At 46.3% G+C, this 22,687-nt stretch overlaps 1 protein-coding gene across 7 annotated transcripts in view; it reads left to right on the top strand.

Moving 5' to 3' along the window:
• SNX33 (sorting nexin 33) overlaps positions 1 to 22,687 on the top strand; it is a 57,811-nt gene that overhangs the window by 6,496 nt on the left and 28,628 nt on the right. The window contains exons 2-3 of one of the 7 annotated variants that reach the window (XM_082198066.1): positions 2,050 to 2,107; positions 12,610 to 12,757. The exons of 4 other annotated variants lie outside the window; for them this stretch is intronic. In XM_082198066.1, the coding sequence (XP_082054192.1) occupies positions 2,050 to 2,107; positions 12,610 to 12,742 (191 nt within the window). In that variant the 3' untranslated portion in view covers positions 12,743 to 12,757. Of the gene's footprint in view, positions 1 to 2,049; positions 2,108 to 12,609; positions 12,758 to 17,455; positions 17,746 to 22,687 lie in introns of those variants that run through there. 2 more of the 7 variants (XM_082198067.1, XM_082198069.1) reach the window with 2 other exon arrangements.

Genomic DNA, 22,687 nt, shown 5'->3' with positions numbered 1-22,687 from the left:
CTCAAGGACTCTTTCTCTAGTCACATGCCCTAATTGCCCTCTGATTCAAAAAAAGCATGGCATGGGCTGAAGTGCAGTAAAAGCAGATCACTTGGATGAAAAGTGGGACATGTATGCTAACCTCCCCTGTATCTGATAGATAGGGAGCCTCCCTGTTCCCTGCCCCCATAATGTTCTCCTGGAGGCTCAGCTGTGCCTGTTGTCTACATTTGCTGTGTCAGCCCTGCTTTATTTCCCTCTTCCCTGAGGCCATAAAAGAAACACAAAAAATAAATCAAAATAAACAGTGCATGAAATGGCTGGTGACAAAACCTACAGGCTGCCAGGACAGGCAGGAGATGGGTCACCCGGTGTTAGTTGCCTCTGCGGGAGCAGCAATAGCAGCGCACAGAACAAGGTTCGGATAACTCTGAGCAGCCTTCCCCAACCTGGTGCCCTCCAGTGGTCAAGGTTGGTGGGGATTGTGCTCCAACAAGGCCTGGAGGATGCCCAGCAGATGGAGCACAAGATGCTGGCGTGAGCAGCCCTCCTTTGCTAGCTGACGGGCTTTTGAAGATCTTTGTTTTTTCCTTGGAGAGAGGCCAGAGCAAGGGAGCTAAGGTGGCACTTGCAGAGGAGGCCAGACTGCAACTCCCATGACCCCTGACCCTCAGCCATGCTGTCTGGGGCTGATGGGAGTTGGAGTCTCGCAGCTTCTGGAGGGCACCACGTTGGCCCTCTCTGTGCTGGAGAAACACAACTGTCCTCTGCTATGGGCTGCTGAGCCTGGCCAGTATTGGAAGTGGCAGGTGGTGGATTTAATGTGACCATTTAGAGACAAAATGCATCCTTCCCCAAGATCTTACGCAGAGTTTTGCAGTGCATGCCTACTCAGAGGTAAAGCACATTGCACCGCAGGGACTGGGTATTGCATGTATTCTTGTTTATTAAATTTGTATATTGCCCTCCATCCACAGACCTCAGGGTGGTTTGCAACATGCAAGATTATGACCTTAACTTCTGGCAGGGCTGGGACAGGGCTGTGAAATGGGAAGAGCAGCAAGCCTAGGCATTGGCCTGAATGATAATTTAAACAAGGCAACTTGAAATGAGGAATAAGATGGGGACTTTTCAGGTGGTTGTTGTTGTTTTGTCGTTTAGTCATGTCCGCCTCTTCGTGACCCCCTGGACCAGAGCACGCCAGGCACTCCTGTCTTCCACTGCCTCCCACAGTTTGGTCAAACTCATGCTGGTAGCTTCGAGAACACTGTCCAACCATCTCGTCCTCTGTCGTCCCCTTCTCCTTGTGCCCCCCATCTTTCCCAACATCAGGGTCTTTTCCAGGGAGTCTTCTCTTCTCATGAGGTGGCCAAAGTCTTGGAGCCTCAGCTTCACGATCTGTCCTTCCAGTGAGCACTCAGGGCTGATTTCCTTCAGAATGGATAGGTTTGATCTTCTTGCAGTCCATGGGACTCTTAAGAGTCTCCTCCAGCACCATAATTCAAAAGCAGCAATTCTTCGGCGATCAGCCTTCTTTATGGTCCAGCTCTCACTTCCATACATCACTACTGGGAAAACCATAGCTTTTACTATACGCACCTTTGTTGGCAAGGTGATATCTCTACTTTTTAAGATGCTGTCTAGGTTTGCCATTGCTTTTCTCCCAAGAAGCAGGCGTCTTTTAATTTCTTGGCTACTGTCACCATCTGCAGTGATCATGGAGCCCAAGAAAGTAAAATCTCTCACTGCCTCCATTTCTTCCCCTTCTATTTGCCAGGAGGTGATGGGACCAGTGGCCATGATCTTCGGTTTTTTGATGTTGAGCTTCAAACCATATTTTGTGCTCTCCTCTTTCACCCTCAATAAAAGGTTCTTTAATTCCTCCTCACTTTCTGTCATCAAGGTTGTGTCATCTGCATATCTTAATTCCGGCTTGGGATTCATCCAGCCCAGCCTTTCGCATGATGAATTCTGCATATAAGTTAAATAAGCAGGGAGACAATATACAGCCTTGTCGTACTCCTTTCCCAATTTTGAACCAATCAGTTGTTCCATATCCATATTTTTCAGGTGGAGGGATCAGCAAACAGGAAGTTCTGGATAAACAGGAGCTGTTGGAGCATATGGAGTTAGTATTTCCTATGCCTTGCAGCAGATGACTTCTTTTCCACAGTGGGAATTCTTTTTATATATATAATTTTTTATTGGTTTTACATAATTTTATACATTTTAACTTTAACCATTTCAAAACATTAAAATAAAAGTTCTTGCCATCTCTGTATACTCCATCAATTTAGTCTGTCATTCTTCTCTGGTTGGCCCTTCTCCCTCCTTCCATCTCTGGGCTAGAAGTATTCTTGCTGCCGTCATTGCGTACATGAAAAGCTTTTTGTCTTCTTTTGGTATCTCTTCACCTATTATACCTAACTAAAAAGCTTCTGGTTTTTTAACAAAAGTTTTCTTAAACATTTTCTTTAACTCATTACTGTATATATCATTACCCAGAAACCTTTTACCACTCAACAGACCACAACATATGGTAGAAGGTACACTCTTTCCCTTTACATTTCCAACACAGATTTGAACTAGTTCTAGACATTTTCGCAATTTTACTCAGTGTTAGATACTAACAGTACATCATTTTCATATAGTTGTGCTTCAACGAACAGCATGCAGTAAATCCTAAATCCTCTTTCCATAACTTTTCCCATAATGAAAATTGGATATTGTTTCCAAAGTCTCTTGCCCAGTGAATCATCACTGTCTTAACTTCTTCTTCTTTTGTACAGTGGAACCTTGAGTTGCAAACATAATCCGTCCCGGAGGCACGTCTGCAACTCGAAGCGTTCTCATCCTGAGGTGCTTTGTCTGCGCACACGCGGCGCGATTTAGCGCTTCTGCACGAGCGGCGAGACTCGGAAGTAACCGTTCCAGTACTTCTGGGTTGCTGTGGGACTCAACTTGAAAAAAAGTAACCTGAAGCAGATGCAACATGAGGCATGACTGTATACAATTCTAAAAGTAATTTGTACATTTTTTAAAGTACTGTATTTTTCGCCCCATAGGGCGCACTGCCCCATAGGACGCACCTAGTTTTTTGGGGGGGGAATGAAGAAAAAAAATTATTTCCCCCCCCCAGGCGCGGGGCTGGCGCGCCTGGGGGGGAAACAGCCTGCAGTAAGTCGCGCCGGTCTCCCCAGGCTTCGGAATGCAGGCAGCTCTGCGCAGCCATCGGGAGGTGGGCGCGAAGTGCCGCTGGTCTCCCGAGGGTTGCACAGAGCTTCCTGAAGCCTGGAGAGTGAGAGGGGTCGCTGACCGAACCCAAAGGGTGCTCATCAATGGTTCCTCTTCATCCTGGAGAAGAGTGACTAGTGGGGTGCCACAGGGTTCTGTCTTGGGCCCGGTCTTATTCAACATCTTTATCAACGACTTGGATGATGGACTCAAGGGCATCCTGATCAAATTTGCAGATGACACCAAACTGGGAGGGGTGGCTAACACCCCAGAGGACAGGATCACACTTCAAAACGACCTTGACAGATTAGAGAACTGGGCAAAAACAAACAAGATGAATTTTAACAGGGAGAAATGTAAAGTATTGCACTTGGGCAAAAAAATTGAGAGGCACAAATACAAGATGGGTGACACCTGGCTTGAGAGCAGTACATGTGAAAAGGATCTAGGAGTCTTGGTTGACCACAAACTTGACATGAGCCAACAGTGTGACGCGGCAGCTAAAAAAGCCAATGCAATTCTGGGCTGCATCAATAGGAGTATAGCATCTAGATCAAGGGAAGTAATAGTGCCACTGTATTCTGCTCTGGTCAGACCTCACCTGGAGTACTGTGTCCAGTTCTGGGCACCACAATTCAAGAAGGACACTGACAAACTGGAACGTGTCCAGAGGAGGGCAACCAAATGGTCAAAGGCCTGGAAATGATGCCTTATGAGGAACGGCTAAGGGAGCTGGGCATGTTTAGCCTGGAGAAGAGGAGGTTAAGGGGTGATATGATAGCCATGTTCAAATATATAAAAGGATGTCATATAGAGGAGGGAGAAAGGTTGTTTTCTGCTGCTCCAGAGAAGCGGACACGGAGCAATGGATACAAACTACAAGAAAGAAGACTCCACCTAAACATTAGGAAAAACTTCCTGAGAGCAAGAGCTGTTTGACAGTGGAAGTTGCTGCCAAGGAGTGTGGTGGAGTCTCCTACTTTGGAGGTCTTTAAGCAGAGGCTTGACAACCATATGTCAGGAGTGCTCTGATGGTGTTTCCTGCTTGGCAGGGGGTTGGACTCGATGGCCTTTGTGGTCTCTTCCAACTCTATGATTCTATGGTGCGCACCGACCCCTCTCGCTCTCCAGGCTTCAGTGAAAGCCTGCATTCGCCCCATAGGACGCACACACATTTCCCCTTCCCCAAACTGCTGAATCTTTTCTAGCGCCTTTGTTGCACTAGTCAAAGGTTCTTCAACTGTTATTACAAGATTGTCCGCAAAGGCTTTCAATTTATATTCTTTGCTCCCCACCGAAATTCCTTTCACTCCTGCTCTTACATTTCTTGCAGGACTTCTAGGACTAAAATACCAGTAAATAATAATGTCTAGTTCCTTTAGTAATGTCACATTTTTCAGTCAGTACATTGTTAACAATCAGTATGGTTTCTGCTCAGAGTATATAGTGCCAATTCCTTTGAGAAATGATTCTCCAAATTCCATCCTTTCCATAGTCCATGAAATATTGTCAAAGGCCTTCTCCGCATCAAGAAACATCAAAGCTGCTTTCTTATCATTCTTGGCCTCCAGATAGTCTATTACAGTGATGCCTCGGTTTAAGTCTGCTCTGTCGGTCGTCCATTCCGTGGAACATCCGTGGCAAACCTGGAAGTACCGCAATGGGTTAATTCCGGGTTTTCCACTCACTCACACACAGAAGCGCTAAATCGCACTTCACGCATATGCTGAAGTGCAAAACCGCTCCACACGCGTGTGCAGAGTGACGCTCTGTCAAGCGTCCGGGGCTCCAGAACGGATCCCGGACTCAAAACGAGGTACCACTATATGTCTATTATATTATGTTGTCTTTCAACTGTCGGCTAGGAAGAAAGCCCACTTGATCTTGATGAATAATATCTTTTAATACAGTATTTAATCTATTTGCTAAGATGTTGGCATAGTTTCTAATCATTATTTAGCAGCGAGATTGACCTATAGTTTTTAACTTAAAGTACAGTGGTGCCTTGGGTTATAGATGCTTCAGGTTACAGACGCTTCAGTTACAGACTCCGCTAACCCAGAAATAGTACCTCAGGTTAAGAACTTTGCTTCAGGATGAGAACAGAAATCGTGCTCTGGCGGCGCGGCGGCAGTGGGAGGCCCCATTAGCTAAAGTGGTGCTTCAGGTTAAGAACAGTTTCAGGTTAAGAACAGACCTCTGGAATGAATTAAATTCTTAACCCAAGGTACCACTGTAAATCCGAATCCTGTTTAGGAATTAATGTAATATAGGCCTCCTTCCAAGTATCTGGTAATTTATTGTATTTTTCGCTCTATAGGACGCACTTTTTCCCCTCCAAAAATTAAGGGGAAATGTGTGTGTGTGTTATGGAGTGAATGCAGGCTGTGCGGCTAAGCCCAAAGCCAGAACAGGGAGACGGAGCGCTCCGCAACGCTCAAAGCCTCCACATGGCAGCGGGGTGAAGGCACCCTGCTGCTCTGCGGAGGTTTCAAAGGCTGCGCACCGGGGGCTTCAGGTAGCTATCCGCAAGCCTTCGGAGCGCAGCAGGAGTTCCCGCTGTGCTCCGAAGGCTTGCGGATAGCCGCTTGAAGCGTGGAGAGTGAGAGGGGTCGGTGCACACCGATCCCTCTTGCTCTCCAGGCTTCGCTTTGCTGGAGAGGCGCTGCACAGTTTTCCCTCCCTGCGCAGCGCCCCTTCAGCGAAGCGGGAGGAGAAATGGAAGGGGCTCCGTTTCTCCTACCCCTTCACTGAAGGGGCGCTGCGCAGAGAGGAAGAGCTGTGCAGCGCCCCTTCAGTGAAGCGGGAGGAGAAATGGAAGGGGCTGAGCAGAGAGGGGGAGAATTTTTTCCCCTGTTCTCCCCCTCCTATGGTCCGGTGTGTCCTATAGAGCAAAAAATACGGTGCCTCTACTCATTCTTATTCATCATATCTTTGAGTGGAAAATTAGTTGATCTTGTATTTTTTTATTATATTTAGCTGAGAGTCCATCTGGTCCTGGCAATTTTCCTGATTTGGCTTGTCCCATTGCTTGTTGTAATTCCATCATGTAATAGGTGCATTTAGCTGGTATATCTTTTCTTTTGGAATCTTTGGTAATTTATTCTGCTTCAAATAGTCCTAGATTTTAACTATATCTTCTTTTCCAGCCCAATATAGTTCCATATAAAATCTTACAAATTGTTTCCTAATCTCTTTTGGATTCTCTATTATTTTGTCTTTTCTTTCAATTTATTAATTGTATTTATACCTTTCTGACGCACAGCGTAAATTAATAATGCAGAGTCTTCTTCAGTAAAAGAATAAAAGCTTTACTGAGTTAAAATAAACTTGTTTGCAAATAACAGCGTAGTGAACAGAAGATTAAACTAGCTTCAGAGCATACACAGAGTTTCCACTGAGCACAGGCTTCACAGGCTCCACCACACACATAGATTGAGACACTGCAGACACTGACTGAGTCACTGAGTCTGCCTACAAGCAGATACAATACTTATACAGGGAATGAGTCATCCTCAAGATGAGTCACAGTGATTCAGCATGCTAAATGATTCTGAAGCTTTTTAGCATTTCACATTTCTAGACTCCTTTACTGCTTCTGCTCTCAAATACCTTTGTCACATGACACCTTCTTCCTTAATTGCCACACTAAAAGTTTCCCTGGTTTATTAAGAAATTCAAAATTTTTATGTTTCATCAATTTTTCACCCACTCAACTTCCTGATTTATTAGCATCGAAAATTGGGTTTGTAACATCTTAATACACTGTTTTATCAGTTTGTTTCCGGGTTTCTTAATTAATTGCTTTTCATAATCAACTCATCTAATAACTCTTTTTCTTCTCCCTTGCCTTTTTCTGCAAGGTGTTTTGTTGTGTAAAGAAACCTCTCATCACTGCCTTACTTGTGTCCCAAACCACATTTAAGTCCGTACCATGATTCAAATTCAATTCAAAATAATCTCTCAGGGTTTTTTGAGCTTTCTGCAAGGTCATTTGATTATCTAATAGTCCTTCATTTAGCCTCCACCTAAATGGTGAGTTTTCTTCTCTTCTTAATTCCAATAAAATTGCATTACAGTGGTGCCCCACAAGACAAATGACTCGCAAGACGGAAAACTCGCTAGACGAAAGAGTTTTCCGTTTTGGAGGTGCTTCGCAAAACGAATTTCCTATGGGCTTGCTTTGCAAGACGACAATGTCTTGCGAGTTCCTGCTGGTTTTTTTTCCCCTTTCCCCCCTTTTTCTAAGCCGCTAAGCCGCTTATCAGCTGATCCGATCAGCAGATAAACCGCTAAAAGCCGCTAATAGCGCTAATCCGCTAATCCGTCAATGGGCTTGCTTCGCAAGACGAAAAAACCACTAGACGAAGAGAATCGTAGAACGGATTTTCGTCTTGCGAGGCACCACTGTATGATCCTAAAGTGTCCTTGGTTGTATTTCCACCTTTCTCGTTCTTAATGTTAGTCACTGGAAATCCATATTGAGGCTATTCTTCTAGCAAATTGATTTGGTTCTGCGAAAAAAGTATATTCCCTTTCCAAAGGGTGTTTGAATCTCCAAATGTCCATCACTGTAAGATTTTCCACCAGATTAAAAAAAGGTGGCAAGTAGTCTCCCTTCTTTCGAATCCGTCTTGCTTATTGTTCTATCTATATCCAGGGACACTACCCCATTAGTGTCACCAGTAAATATTATTTTCTAATCTGTAAATTCAAATAATTTTTCCTCTAACAGTTTATAAAGTTCTGATTTTCTTTCATTCGGTGCGTATATTCTATTACATTTTTTTTTGCCTTGTGATGTTATCTGTTTGGCTATAATTCTTCCCTCCTCATCTTTAAAAATTTGCTGCGGGTCATATCTGTCTATACATAAATTACTACTCTTTTTTGTCTTATCTGATGTTATGAATTCTTTTCCTAATCTTTTATTTGTTAAGACTTTTCTCTGTTTCCTCGCTATGTGTATAGCAGTCTTGTATCTATACTTCCCATTGGAAAGATCGTACTTCCAGAGTTCAAGTAAGTCTTTATTTCCAAATTATAGCTCCCCCTTTATGTACAGGGATGGGAGTTAGTCCTTCTTTATTTTCCAACCCTGTAAATCATTCAGTGAAAGTTATTTGGCAGCAAAAGAAAAACAAAATGCAATCCGCTACTCTAGCACTTGTAGAAAGTCCCCATGCAGAGTAGAGCTCATCACAGCCAGGAAAGACCTCCCTTTTTCATCCCATCTTTTTTGCCAATTATAATCCAGATTTTTTTGCCAATTAATTAATCCTTTTGGCTTTTAGCTTTAATTTATCGGAGAGCTTGCAGCTTTTTTGCTTGGAGCCTGAGGCTTCTCACCACGGGGTAGCGAATGGATCCTAGCACTCGCAGCTCAATCTCCCCCTTCTTCCCTGCTCTTTATAGGGCGGATCGGGGGCAAGAGAGCTTGCTAAGTGCGCAGCCATATCCCCAGCGCCCAAAACATCCTTTCAGGCTTCTTCCAAAGGTACACAGCGCCTTTGTGTTTCCCCTAAATCCCTTGCGGCGATCGAGTCTGTCCCAGAGAACTAGTATCACACTCCAATGCGATCCGCAGCAAACTGGAAATCCACAGTGGGAATTCTGTGTCCATGTCTCAAAGCAGTTTCCGTGTGGCTTAACCTGCAGTGTCCTCACAATCCCCAATGAGGATGGAACAAGGATGGCCAAGTTGGGAGGGTGAGAAACTGGCTGTTTCACAGGAACATTTCTGGGGAATTAAAGGACCTGAGGCCCTGTTCCCCCCAGCATAAAAATTTGCATATGCAAATTATCTGTAGAGATGCCTCTGGCAGATGAAAGTGAAGGGGAGCAGGGACTGTACTTTGCCCAGCTGTAAAATAAGTAAAACAAAACAAAACAAAGTTTTTAAAAGGGAGGAAAGAGGCAGCAAATCTGAGACCTTAGCACAGAAGTTCTGGAGCTGCCCCTGTTTGCTAGCTTGTTGAACCAAGCCACTCTCTCTGGAAGCCTAGAATCCTAGAATCCTAGAAGAGTTGGAAGAGACCACAAGGGCCATCGAGTCCAACCCCCTGCCAAGCTTATTAATGCTCTGATCCTTGTTGCATGCATTTCGCTCAGCTTTCCCTATGGGAATTTTATTTATTTATAACATAATTAATTTTATTCATATCCTGGGTTCCCCCTCCCTTCCAGCTGTTAATGCATGCAGATGCAGAATAGCTCACAAACTAAGTTAATGGAAGACTAGAATTTAAAATATAGTACAATAAAGAAGTACAATCCCAGGTTACTTTCAGGATTGCCTTACCCCAGACATGCCCTTTTGATCATGTCAGTCTGCAGAACTGGTTACAGGTCCACATCATGCTTGCTCCGCACTCGTAAGAAGTCAGTCTTGTAGTGGAATAACACCTACACTTTGGAACTCCTTGCCTGTTGACATTAGGCAGGCATCCTCACTGCAACCTTTCAGCACCTGCTTAAAATAGGTTTGAGAATTTTACTTTTTTGATAATTTGTAAGCAGCTTAGAGGTTTTCTGTAATCAAGCAGCATATAAATTTGGTTATATAGGTAAAATAAATAAATAAATGTAACAGGCATGAAAGCAGAATTGAAACAAGGGATCGGAAAGGATTCCATGACACCCACTGCCTTGCCTTTTGCTTTCATTACAAAGAGCCGCTGCCTCTGTGTGTGAGAGAAACAGAGACAGAGGCTGGCTGAGACCTATCTCCCTGGAACTGTGCCCAGGCATTGAGAAGAAAGGCAGACAGTTACACAGAGATCAGGGGCTCACAGGGGCACATGGGCAGGTTACACAGAGAGCTTGTCACCGCACAGGCAGCATTGTGGTGGCTCTTGGTGCCAAGACCTGGCGAGGCTGCCACGCTCTGCGGGGGGGGGGGGGCAGAAGGAGGGCCTTGCCAGGGGCCTTTCCAGTTCAGCTCTGCTTCCCTCAGATTGGGGGGGCTCTTGTCCCAGGCGTAAGAAGAGCCGGCTGGATCCAGCCCATGGCCCATCTTGGCCAGCATCCTGTTCTCACCGGGGCCAAGAGCCCTCTTCCCTCCCTTCCAGCAACTGGTTTTCAGAAGAATCCCAGAGCCGAGCCATCGATAGGCCTCTCCTCCACGTAGGAGATCGACAGTATACAGTCCTAGGCATGTCTGCTCAGAAGAAAGTCTTCATGAGGTCAAAGGGCTTATTCACAGGAAAGAGGGATCCTTTTATGGGAAGATGCCAAGAATTTGTTGAACCCTCTTTGAAAGCCATCCCAGTTGGTGGCCCTTCCTGCCTCCTGTGGGAGGGAGCCTCACAGATCAACTGTGTGCTGTGGAAAGAAGGGCTTTCTACCATCTGTCCCGAATCTCCCAACATGCAGCTTCCTTCTGGTGTTGAGGGAGAAACACTTCTCTTTCTCCACTCCTGGCAGACTTCTCACATGTCCCCTTTTTAGTAACAAAAAAACCCCAAACACTGCAGCTTTTCTTCATAGTTGCTCCATCCCCTTGACCATTTGGGTTGTGCTTTCAGAATTCCAGCAATGAGTTTTATATCCATAGCGTCAAGGTGGCAATGTTTAATCCACAAATCAGTTAGACATTTGCATGTTTACTTGGGAGTAAGAATGCCAATTTATGTGCGTTTAATTGATAAAGGCTGCATGCTTACATAGAAGTAAATCTCACTGAAATCAGTACGACTTAATGCCTAAATAAATCTGCATGTGATTGTGATTGTACAATTTCCTTGAGTTGTCCATTGGGTTGTATTGAACAAGACATGCTTAAAGCAGACCCACTGAACTTAATGGACCTAAACTAGGAATGGGCATTAATTTTAGTGGGTCTACTTTGAGTACGACTAAGCTGGATACGAAATATATCAAATGCATTCTCCTTTTTTGTAATCTTTAAAACAACCATAAGGTAAAGGTAAAGGTAAAGGTACCCCTGCCCGAACGGGCCAGTCTTGACAGACTCTGGGGTTTGTGCGCCCATCTCACATCTATTGGCCGGGGGCCAGCGCTGTCCGGAGACACTTCCGGGTCACGTGGCCAGCGTGACAAAGCTGCATCTGGCGAGCCAGAGCCGCACACGGAACGCCGTTTACCTTCCCGCTGGTAAGCGGTACCTATTTATCTACTTGCACCCGGGGGTGCTTTCGAACTGCTAGGTGGGCAGGCGCTGGGACCGAGCAGCGGGAGCGCACCCCGCCGCGGGGATTCGAACCGCCGACCTTTCGATCGGCAAGCCCTAGGCGCTGAGGCTTTAGCCCACAGCGCCACCCGCGTCCCAACCATAAGGTAGACCAGTATTATTGTTGCAGGTGGGGCAACTGAGATGTAAGGCCCTCTAGTGAGTACATGGCAGGTTCAAGATTTTTTAAAAAAGAAAAAAGGACTCCCAGAGACCCCATTTCAGACTAGTTTGCAGGGTTGTAGTCCCCACTGAAAAACTATTCCACACCCACTTGCTTGGGATTAAGCCCCATTGAAATTAACATGATTATCATCTTAATGCACATTTGGGGTTGTGCTGTTACACCGCAATCCAAAATGCATCTACTTGGAAGTAAATACCGCTGAGTTCAAGGGGGCTTACTCCCAGGTAAGTGGGGGCCCTTTTTGGTTAATAGGAATTTCAGAAAAGTGCCACTGCAGCCCTCCATATAGATGGACTATGCAGAGGCGGAGCTGCTCCGGCACCCAGAGCGGCACACATGCTGTGCCCCTGGGAGCGGGGTGAGCTGCCCAGGGGGCGGGGCGGTGATGTCACACCCCCCAGGATAACAGCTGGGGCAGACCGCACCCACCGCACCCCTTTCCTCCACCAGTGGGACTACGGCTCCCATCAGACACAGCCCTCTGTGCTGATGGTTGGGGATGATGGGAGTTGGAGTCTCAAATCTCTGGAAGGCCCGAGCTTGGGGAAGGCGGACTTCTTGGACCGGACCCAAGCCATTCCAGTCAGGAAGCTTGCCAGCAGGGCATAAAACAAGCAGCCATGAAAGGTAGACTGCTTTGGAAACTGGAGGTTCCATTTGGACTTCTGGGGAAGAAAGATGGCAGACTAAGTTATCAGCTACTGGTGATCCCATTGGCAGAGATAATTATGCGGTGGTCAGAGGTAATCAAGGCATAATTCCCTTTTGAGATAAGAGAGGAAACCTCAGTGTCTTGGAAGAAGACGACAGCACACTGGAGACAAGGACGTTTTAGGGTTTTTTATTTTTCAAAAAATCTTTATTAAACATATTTCACGAAATTATACAACAATGTAATATATTACAATTTATACCCCATCCCATACAACAAAAAAATAAAAAAGAATGCAAAAAGACCTAAAGTAGACTTCTGAATGTTCTCAAAAAAACTGAATTACACTTGTTATATTTTACACAGTTTCATACTATTCTCGAAAGTGGCACCGGCCCTGTGGAATGTCCTCCCACCAGATGTCAAAGAGAAAAATAACTACCAAACTTTTAGAAGACATCTGAAGGCAGCCCTGTTTAGGGAAGCTTTTAATGTTTAATAGGTTATTGTATTTTAGTGTTTTGTTGGAAGCCGCCCAGAGTGGCTGAGGAAACCCAGCTAGATAGGCGGGGTATAAATATATTATTATTATTATTATTATTATTATTTTCATAAATCTTTTTGATAAAGAAAAAGAAAAATTAAATAGAAACAATAAATTTACTTATATTATCTGTACATTGCAAGACTCATTCAAGATCTGCCAGGAGGTTTTTGCTGTCACAGTAATTTTTAAGATATTCCTCGAATATAATCCATTCTTGATTTACTTTTTGCTTCTAATACCCTCTTACCCTCCCTGTCATTTTTGCCATTTGCAGATATTCTAATAGTTTAACTTGCCATTCTGATTTTGTAGGTGTAATTTCATTTTCCCAATACGTTGCAATTAAAATTCTGGCTGCGGATGTTGCATACATAAAGAGAGGTCTTACTTCTTTTTTTATTTCAGTTGGCATTATCCCTAATAAGGAGGCTTGTGGTCATTTTGAGAATGGGATTTTTAACATCTTTTTTAGTTCGTTATTTATAACGTCCCAAAACTTCCTAATTTTTCCACATTCCCTCCACATATGCATAAATGACCCTCTCCCCTCTTTACATCTCCAACAATTTTCCAATCTACTCTTATATATTTTGGCCAGTCTGGCTGTAGTGAGGTGTCACCAATATAAAATTTTCATAATATTTTCTCTTAAATTATAGCACGCTGTGAACCTGACATCTTCTTTCTATAGTCTCTCCCATTGGTTCATATAGATATTATGGCCAAGGTCTTGTGCCCAACTTACCATTCCACTTTTCACTTCTTCTTCTTTAGTTTCCCACTCGAGTAGAAGATTATACTTTGGAGATTATATTTTGGAGATATGCTTACTTTTGGCTTGTACTAATTCTTTTTCTAGTCTTGATGTTTCTTTTTCAAATCCTGTTTGTCTATCAATGATCCACCTCTTGTTTATTTGAAAGTATTGTAGCCAATCCGTCACATACCTTCTAATTTCATCAATTTTTTCAGGTTAAAATTGTTATTTTCCTCTACAGTGGTACCCCGCAAGACAAATGCCTCGCAAGACGGAAAACCCGCAAGACGAAAGGGTTTTCTGTTTTGGAGGCGCTTCGCAAGACGAATTTCCCTATGGGCTTGCATCGCAAGACGAAAGCCCATAGGGAAATGCTGGCGGTCGGGAGCAAAGACTTTCGCCCACAGCCGGCCTTCAGAAGAGGACCTCTTCTGAAGGCCGGCGGGGGGCAAAAGTCTTTGCTCAGCCCGCCTGCCTTCCCCCCCCCGCCTGCCCCGGGCGATCTTAAAATGCTGGCGGGCGGGAGCGAAGCGTTAGCTGCCGACCCCCAGCATTTTAAAATCTCCCCCTGTCCCGGGGAGGTTTTAAAATGCTGGGGGTCGGGAGCGAAGCGCTGCCGACCCCCAGCATTTTAAAATCTCCCCGTGTCCCGGGGAGGTTTTAAAATGCTGGGGGTCGGGAGCGAAGCGCTTCCGAACCCCAGCATTTTAAAACGCTGTTCCGAAGGGGGGGCGGGGACACCTGCCCCAGCCGCCCCACTTCGGAAAGCTGTTCCGAAGTGGGGAGGGGGGGCGGGGACACCTTCTGAAGGCGGGCAGGGGGCGAAAGTCTTTGTCCCTCCTGCCTGCCTTCCCAGGGGCTTTTAAATCACCCCGGACAGCGGAGAAGTCCTCCGCTGTCCGGGGCGATTTTAAAATGCCGCCCGCCAGCATTTTAAGATCGCCCCGGACAGCGGAGAAGTCCTCCGCTGTCCCAGGGTTTTTTAAAATGCTGGGGGTGGGAAGAAAAGCCCTTGTCCCCCCCCCCCAGCCTTCAGAAGAGGTCCGGGGACAGACTGTCCCCGGACCTGGTCTGAAGGCGGTTTCCCTAGGAACGCATTTCTTGATACAAGTCTATGCATTTAGCTGAGAACCAAACTCCTAGGTATTTTACTTTATTCTTAATCTCTAGACGTGTGCTTTCTTGTAAATCTTTCTCCTCCTCTAAGCTCATGTTCTTAACCAATGAATTAGTATTTTATAGTTTAACCTAAATCCTGCTTGTTTTTGGAAGCCACCCACAGTGGCTGGGGAAGCCCAGCCATATTGGCGGGGTATAAATAAATTATTATTATTATTATTAGAGGCAGCCTAGTCTTGTGCTTTTTCTAATCTCTATATTTTCTGTGGTAATGCCATTAATAATCAATCTTGCTTTTTGATTTGTATAGATGGCCTCAATTCCTCTCTCAAATCTCTCTCCCAGACCCATTAATTTTATCTGTTGTTTTTTTATAAAACACCAAGAAATGTTATCAAAGGCCTTTTCAGCGTCTATTAGCATTAAGGCCATTTGTTTATCATTTCTAAATTCCAGATATTCTAAAATATCAATTATATTTCTGGTGTTCTGTTGGAATTGCTTCCCTGAGGCAAGGAAGTTTCCAGGGGGTGGGTGAACGTCTTGAGCAAGGAACTTTCCATGGGGCCCACCCTTTCAGGGCACCAGGTCAGCAAACCTTCTTTTAACAATTTTTAAGACTGGAAGCAAATAAGAATGGGATTTTCTGTCTGCCAGTTAATTGCTACTCAGAAAAGAAATGGGCTGCTGGGAGATGATAAAGCACTTATTAACAGGCATGAGAATGAACCAAAACGCTTAAAGTCTGAACCTGCTTTAAATCTTCAACATATATTGTCTATAGCTCTCCATTGCGAGCATGCTTGTTTGCTATGAAAAGCAAAACTGTGTTTGATTCCTGTGTGAAAGGAATGTGTAAGCAGACACAAGTTCTTGGAAGCAGAAACTCCCAAAGGGTGTGTGACTAAACAGAATTTGGTAAAAATAATGTTGTGTGGATTTTTTTTACAATGGCTACTAGATGAACAGCTGTCAGAATTAAGAGTCTAGATACGTGGAATTCTGAGAGAGATCAAACTGGAGATACTTCAGATGGCAGAAAGCACGGGATCTGCCTGAGGAGATTTGGATCAATTCTGCCTGCACGTGAGGCAGCAGCGGGTGATAGTGTGGACTGCCTGGAGGACTGGAAAGACAAAGGAAGCTGTTGAGATGCCTGAAGAGAGAAATAATAATAATAATAATAATAATTTTTATTTATACCCCGCCCTCCCCAGCCAAGGCCAGGCTCAGGGCAGCTAACAAGCAAAATGCATACAAACTTAAAAACAAGATTAAAATACATTAAAATATTGAAAATGCAGCCTCATCACAGGAGGAGAAAGGAAAAAGAAAGAGGGGGAGGGAATCAAACTGATTCTAAGCCAAAGGCCACCGGGAGCCAGTGCAGCTGGAAAAGCACTGGGTGAATCTGCTCCCATGGCAGAGACCCCGTGAGGAGCCTTCTGCACCCTCTGGAGTTTCTGGGTCAGCTTCAAGGGCAGCCCCGCGTAGAGCGAATTACAGTAGTCAAGCCTGGAGATGACCGTCGCCTGGATCACTGTGGCCAGGGTGGGGTGGGAAAGGTAAGGGACCAACTGCTTGATGCGGCAAAGGTGGAAAAATGTCGCCTTGGCTGTTGCTGTAACCTGCGCCTCCATGGAAAGGGAGGCGTCAAGGATTACACCCAAACTCTTAACGGAAGGCAATGGCACTAATTGGGCCCCCGCAAGAGAAGGGAGTTGGTCTCTCATCCCCATGCCATCCCGACCTAGCCATAGGACCTCTGTCTTTGAAGGATTTAGTTTCAATCGGCTCCCACAAAACCATCCAGCCACAGCTTCCAAGCATCTGGTCAGTGTATCTGGGGCCGAGTCAGTGTGGCCATCCATCAGCAGATAGAGCTGAGTGTCATCAGCATATTGGTGACAGCCCAGCCCAAAGCTCTGGACAGTCTGGGCAAGGGGGCCATTAAGATGTTAAAAAGCATTGGGGAGAGGATTGCACCCTGCGGCACTTGCCACACCAAGGAGTGGTGCAACGACATCTCCCTCCCTAGCGCCACCCTCTGTCCCCGACCAGAGATAAAAGAGCACAGCCATTTACGGGCTTTGCCCTGTATCCCCATGTTGGTGAGGCGGTGGTCCAGAAGATCATGACTGACCATGTCAAAGGCTGCTGACAAATCTAAAAGAATCAGCCTTCCTGACCCACCTCGATCCAGTTGTCTACGGAGATCATCTGTTAGGGCAACCAGAGCCGTCCTGGTCCTGAAACCAGGACGGAACCCGGACTGAAATGGATCTAAAGCCGATGTTTCCTCCAGAAACCTACCAAGCTGTTCAGCAACTGCTCTCTCACTTACCTTACCCAGATATGGAAGATTTGAAACTGGGCGGTAATTGGATAGGTCTAAAGGATCTAGTGAAGTTTTCTTTAAGAGCGGAAACACCACTGCTTCCTTCAGTTCCCCTGGGAATGTCCCCGTGCCAAGGGACAAATTGATAATTTCAACCAGGGGGGTCCGTGCGACATCTGGACACGCCCTAATCAGCCAAGACGGGCACGGATCGAGAAGGCAGGTGGTGGGCCTATCAGCTTGGAGGAATCTATCCACATCAGCAGGGAGTATCTGATTGAAATGGTCCAACACTGGACCCAAAGACAGTTGAGGGGCCTCCAGTTCAGTCACTGTATCTAAATTGGCAGGGAGGTCACGGCAGAGTAACAGGACTTTCTCCACAAAAAGGCTCGCAAATGCCTCACAACTGTGGGTCGAATTTGTGCTTAAATTTGCTTGTCCTCCTAAGGACGTTATAAATGGATTGATGACCAGAAAAGCCAAGAGACAAGCAGAGATGGACTTGAAGAAAGGCTCCAGGGCACAAGTGGAAGTGAGCACAGGACGAAAAGCCTCGAAGGTTGTGGTGGTTGCTGTGGGAAAAGATGGGAAGAAATGGAAGACACACCCCTTTCCCTTTTTTAAACAGGATAAAGCAGGATTATCTTGGAGTGTATACCTTGAATAAAGGTAAAGGGACCCCTGACCATTAGGTCCAGTCATGGCCGACTCTGGGGTTGCGGCGCTCATCTCGCTTTATTGGCCCAGGGAGCTGGTGTACAGCTTCCAGGCCATGTGGCCAGCATGACTAAGCCGCTTCTGCTGAACCAGAGCAGTGCATGGAAACGCCATTTACCTTCCCGCCAGAGCGGTACCTATTTATCTACTTGCACTTTGACATGCTTTCAAACTCCTAGGTTGGCAGGAGCAGGAACCGAGCAACGGGAGCTTACCCCATTGCGGGGATTCAAACCGCCGACCTTCAGATCGGCAAGCCCTAGGCTCTGTGGTTTAACCCACAGTGCCACCCACGTCCCTTATACAGTGGTGCCCCGCAAGACGAATGCCTCGCAAGACGGAAAACTCGCTAGACGAAAGAGTTTTCCGTTTTGGAGGTGCTTTGCAAAACGAATCTCCTATGGGCTTGCTTCGCAAGACGAAAATGTCTTGCGAGTTCCTGCGGGGGGTTTTTTCCCTCCCGCCCCTTTTTCTAAGCCGCTAAGCCGCTTATCAGCTGATCCGATAAGCCGATAAGCTGCTAATAGCGCTAAAAGCCGCTAATAGCGCTAATCCGCTAATCCATCAATGGGCTTGCTTCGCAAGACGAAAAAACCGCTAGACGAAGAGAATCACAGAACGGATTCTTTTCGTCTTGCGAGGCACCACTGTACCTTGAATACTTTAAATAATTGTTATAGATACAATTGGCAGACAGATAACCTGAGTGCACTCTTTTCATTTTTGTTTTTTCTTGCTTTTTTCCTCTTGCCTTTCTGTGGTCTTTAATCTTTGCTTGGTCTATGTTAATTATATATATATATATATTTATGCTTTGCTTTTTGGCATTTTCTTTCTTGGACTAATGAAGAGACACCCCAGAAGGTGGTGGGTGGAAGATGAGGGGCCTTGCATGACAGGAAGTGTGCAGAGGATCTCCCAGGCGGGAGGCTGGCGGAAGGGGGGGGAGAGCTCCCTCTTGTGTGTGTGGAATGAGGGTCAAGATACCATTATGGCAGAGGACCTTGAGCTTCTTTCTTCTCCTCTTCTTTTTCTGTTACTTTATTCTTCTCTCTTGCTTCTCTTCTATTTATTTTCTTGGCTCAGAGTTCTCTTTATTGTACTCTGTGTGGAAAACTCTCAATAAAGCTGACTTTAAAAGTCCAGGAAACGAGGCTCCCTTTGGAGAGCATTGCCAAAATGCCGGCAGCTGTCACTGCACCTTGTGGCAGCAGATTCCATCTCTTCCTTATGGCTGGTGGGAGCAGAGAAGGAGAGAATTGCAGACAATGTGGGCGTCTCTCCTGTTTGCATGCCTCACTAAGGTGACACACACATGGAATCTAAACCACACCTGTGGATTGAAGGTGGGGTTTGGAGTAGGCTGACACTCCCGTGAATCAGGGCAGGGGAAAAGGAGAAGTCATGTTTGAGCTCAGAGGCAAGAGCTGCCTTGTTTCCCACTGAAAAGCGAGGTGGGTGGTGATCCGTGCCAGATGGGTTTGAAAAGGTGGCCTAGGATCATAACCACAGCCCATTTATTGGTGCGCTGCATTTCCCACAAATCCATTTTGCTCACAGCAGTTCAAATCCAGTTTGGCAGTTTTGAACTTCTGAGCTTTGCTTATGGGTGACAAAATAAACATGCTGAATTTAGATCACTCTAGGGCACTGGAAAAATTCCCTATGCAAATCTCCCTAGTTTGCATAGGATTCTCTTCTGGAAAGTTTAAAGTCAAAATGTTCTGGGAAATCTACATCACATCACGGAACCTACTTTATTGTGAGAGTTATCTAACACAGTCCGTATATTTCATGTTCCAAAGTTCAATTGTCTTTTACAACCACTGCTGACCCCACTGGGTGCGGTAATCCAGTCAGGGAAAAAGGGAGGCAGACTATGTTTAGGGCACCTTTTCTAGCTCCTCCCCCTTTTCAGAGTGAGCAGAGTGGATCCTCAATAGGGCTGCTCAGTCATGGATACAGCTGCCGAGCTGTATTATATACAGCTGCCACTCCAATTGGAGAACAGCCTTCACCAAAAGTGTCATGGACTTTGAAGACATGCAAACTCGGGATGAAAGGGAGAAACGTGCTAAGAGCATGGCAAACCCTCACCGTGATCAACTCCTGCCCAGAAACCTGCGTCCCCACTGTGAAAGGTAGCCAAGGGGTCATCCAGACCAAACCCCAGCAGTTTTAGAAATCCCCCCCGCCCCGCCATGGCCATCAGTGAAACCTTTGCGGCTGTGTGAGTGCAGGGGGAGGGAGCAGAGGGCCCCTCCAAGTGTCGGTGTGCTACAACTCCCATGAACTCAGGTCAGCATGGCCAACTGTCAGGGATGATGGGAGTTGTGGTGCAGCAGCATCTCGAGGTCTCTGGAGCTTGACCCAAACTCTGCTTTCTGTTCTGTAAGATGTTCTTTTTCTTCTGAAGAAAGGCAGGAATCGTAAGCAGGGTGGGGGTGGGGGGTGTCATGAGGCCAGCTCCATAACTGCTTCCTGGGCTGCCACAATGGATTATATAACCTCCGGTCAGCAGTGAGGGAGGACATGAACTCCTAGGGAAGCAAGATCCTGTTTACTTGCACGCAAGTGCCAGGAGGAAAGGGAAAGGACAGCAGGAAAGCAGTGAGTCCCAGCAGCTTCTCAGCACATGGTTTAAAAGCGGGGGGGGGGGGGCAGTAGACAGAGAGGCCCCTTCCCACCCTCTGGTGTCTTATGTGGGCATATGCCTGGCCTGCCTTCCCAAAAGGCAAATGCTCTTGCTGTCTTCCTTGGGAGGAAATGAATGGCAGATGGTGAATAAGGTCAGCATTACAGTGCATCCCATCTGTAGTAATGCTGGGCCACACCCACCTTCCCCACCTGTCCTACAATCCAGCGGGACCCAGCTAGGAGAGGGGAGGTGGTGCCACAGCATTTACTTTTTCAGGACAAAACACAACAGAAGGGGTAGTTGCTGCCACCTCTTCCTTGTTACCGGCTGCCCCCACCCTGCATTGCTTTTCCACAAATCACAGGCAGAAATTCAACAGGTTCAGTAGGAGGCTAAGTGGTCAGACTTTGGATTCAAACTTTCCCCAGAAAGGCACACAGAACAAAATAGGAAAATCCTTTTTTAAAAGTTATTTAAAAAACAAGATTAAACATACTTAAAAGTAGGCACATCTCTTATGTGGTTCAGACAAGAAAATAACAACATTGTAAAGCATCGCTAGCTAAACGTACCGTATTTTTCGCTCTATAGGACGCACTTTTTCCCCTTCAAAAATGAAGGGGAAATGTGTGCATCCTATGGAGCGAAAGCAGGCTCCCTGGCTTCAGCGATAGCAACGCGAAGCCTCCAAAGCCTGTGCTCCGGAGGCTTCGCGTTGCTTTTGCTGAAGCCAGGAGAGTCTGGTCTTTGAGGCTGGCGGTGGGGGAAAGCAGCGCTCCCCCCCACCGCCAGCCCCACAGGCTCGGGGGCAGCGGGAAGGCGTGCGACGCCTTGCCGCTGCTCTCCAACCCGGGTTTGAGGCTGGCGGTGGGGAAAGCAGTGCTCGGTCAAAAAGCCCACAGGAGCCACGCGCTCTTTAAAGGGTGCGTGGCTCCTGTGGGCTTTTGCGGGAGATGGGGGAATTCCCCCACTTCCCGCAAAAGCGAGCAGAAGCCACACGCTCTTTAAAGGCTGTGCGGCTTCTGTGGGCTTTTCTACGAGGGGGGGGTATTTCCCCCACCTCTCAGAAAAGCCCGCAGGAGCCGTGCAGCCTTTAAAGAGCGCGCCGCTCTTGGGGGCTTTTCCCCAAGGAGGGAGAAGGGACTGACTGGCCGAGTCAGTCCCTTCTCCTTCCTGTGGGCTTTTGCGGGAGATGCGGGAATTCCCCCACCTCCCGCAATAGCAGGGAGAAGGTCTGGGAGAAGTGCACAAGCTGCGTGCAGCCTGTCCACTGCTCCCAGAGCTGGGGGGGGGGCGGAATCATATTTCCCCCCTTGATTTCCCCCTCTGAAAACTAGGTGTGCCCTATGGTCAGGTGCACCCTATAGAGCGAAAAATACGGTACTTACAAAACGAGAACACAAGAAAAGTTAAGACAGTTCGTAAAGTTCTCGGCTGAATCCGCATCTCAAGAAGACAACAGGATTTCTTCATCACAAAGAACACGCATATGAATGACGGCTGCCAACAAGGTGGTGAATCTGGCAGAAGGGCGGATGGATATTGCCCACTTGCCTGCTCCTTTCCTAAGGTTTTTATCCTTAAAACCCCACGTGTAATCAGACCCCCAAGGACCAATCAGAATTTCTAATTAATTCAAAATTTACCAATGGTCACCGAGTTGGATAATAACTCAGCTTGTGACAGCTGAAGCTTGTTTGTACTCAAAACCTTGGCATCAAAGCGTTCCTCCCAAACTTCTCAGAAACACAGCAGATCCTCCTTTCTCCTGTAATGAGGCTTGATAGCCCTTATTCACACAGGGACAGCTCTTAGTAACCAGGTGTTAAATCACCACTAATCAACTGGAAGTTTTCCTTCCTGCAGATGCATGAGATAAGTATTCACACTCCCAGAGACAGATAGTCTACAGTTTTAAAGCAACAGACGTATATTTCCCATAAATCATTTGGCCTTTGGTTTTCCCACAGTGCTTTTCTTCAGCTTGACCAAAGTTTGCCTACTGAAAGTTCCTAACTTCACTACACCATATTTTATTATAATTACAGTATTCACTTATCACCTGCCCTTCACCCTACTGCCCAGGGTCTGCTGCAGCATTAAAATACAATATTAAAAACAGGAACACCATTTCAGATAAAATCACAGTGTACTTTGCTACCAAACTCTGCCATTTTGTCCTCACCCACAACCACTTCAAATTTGGAGATGACCTGTTCCTCCAGATCAGCGGCACAGCAATGGGCACCCGCATGGCCCCCCAGTATGCCAACATCTTCATGGCAGATTTGGAACAACGCTTCCTAAACTCCTACCCACTCAAAC

This window comes from Podarcis vaucheri (genome assembly GCF_965113315.1).
Source record: "Podarcis vaucheri genome assembly, chromosome: 14".
NCBI classification, from domain to species: domain Eukaryota; kingdom Metazoa; phylum Chordata; class Lepidosauria; order Squamata; family Lacertidae; genus Podarcis; species Podarcis vaucheri.
The sequence above is the reverse complement of the archived record's forward strand: the minus strand, read 5'-3'. Positions and strand labels throughout refer to the sequence as shown.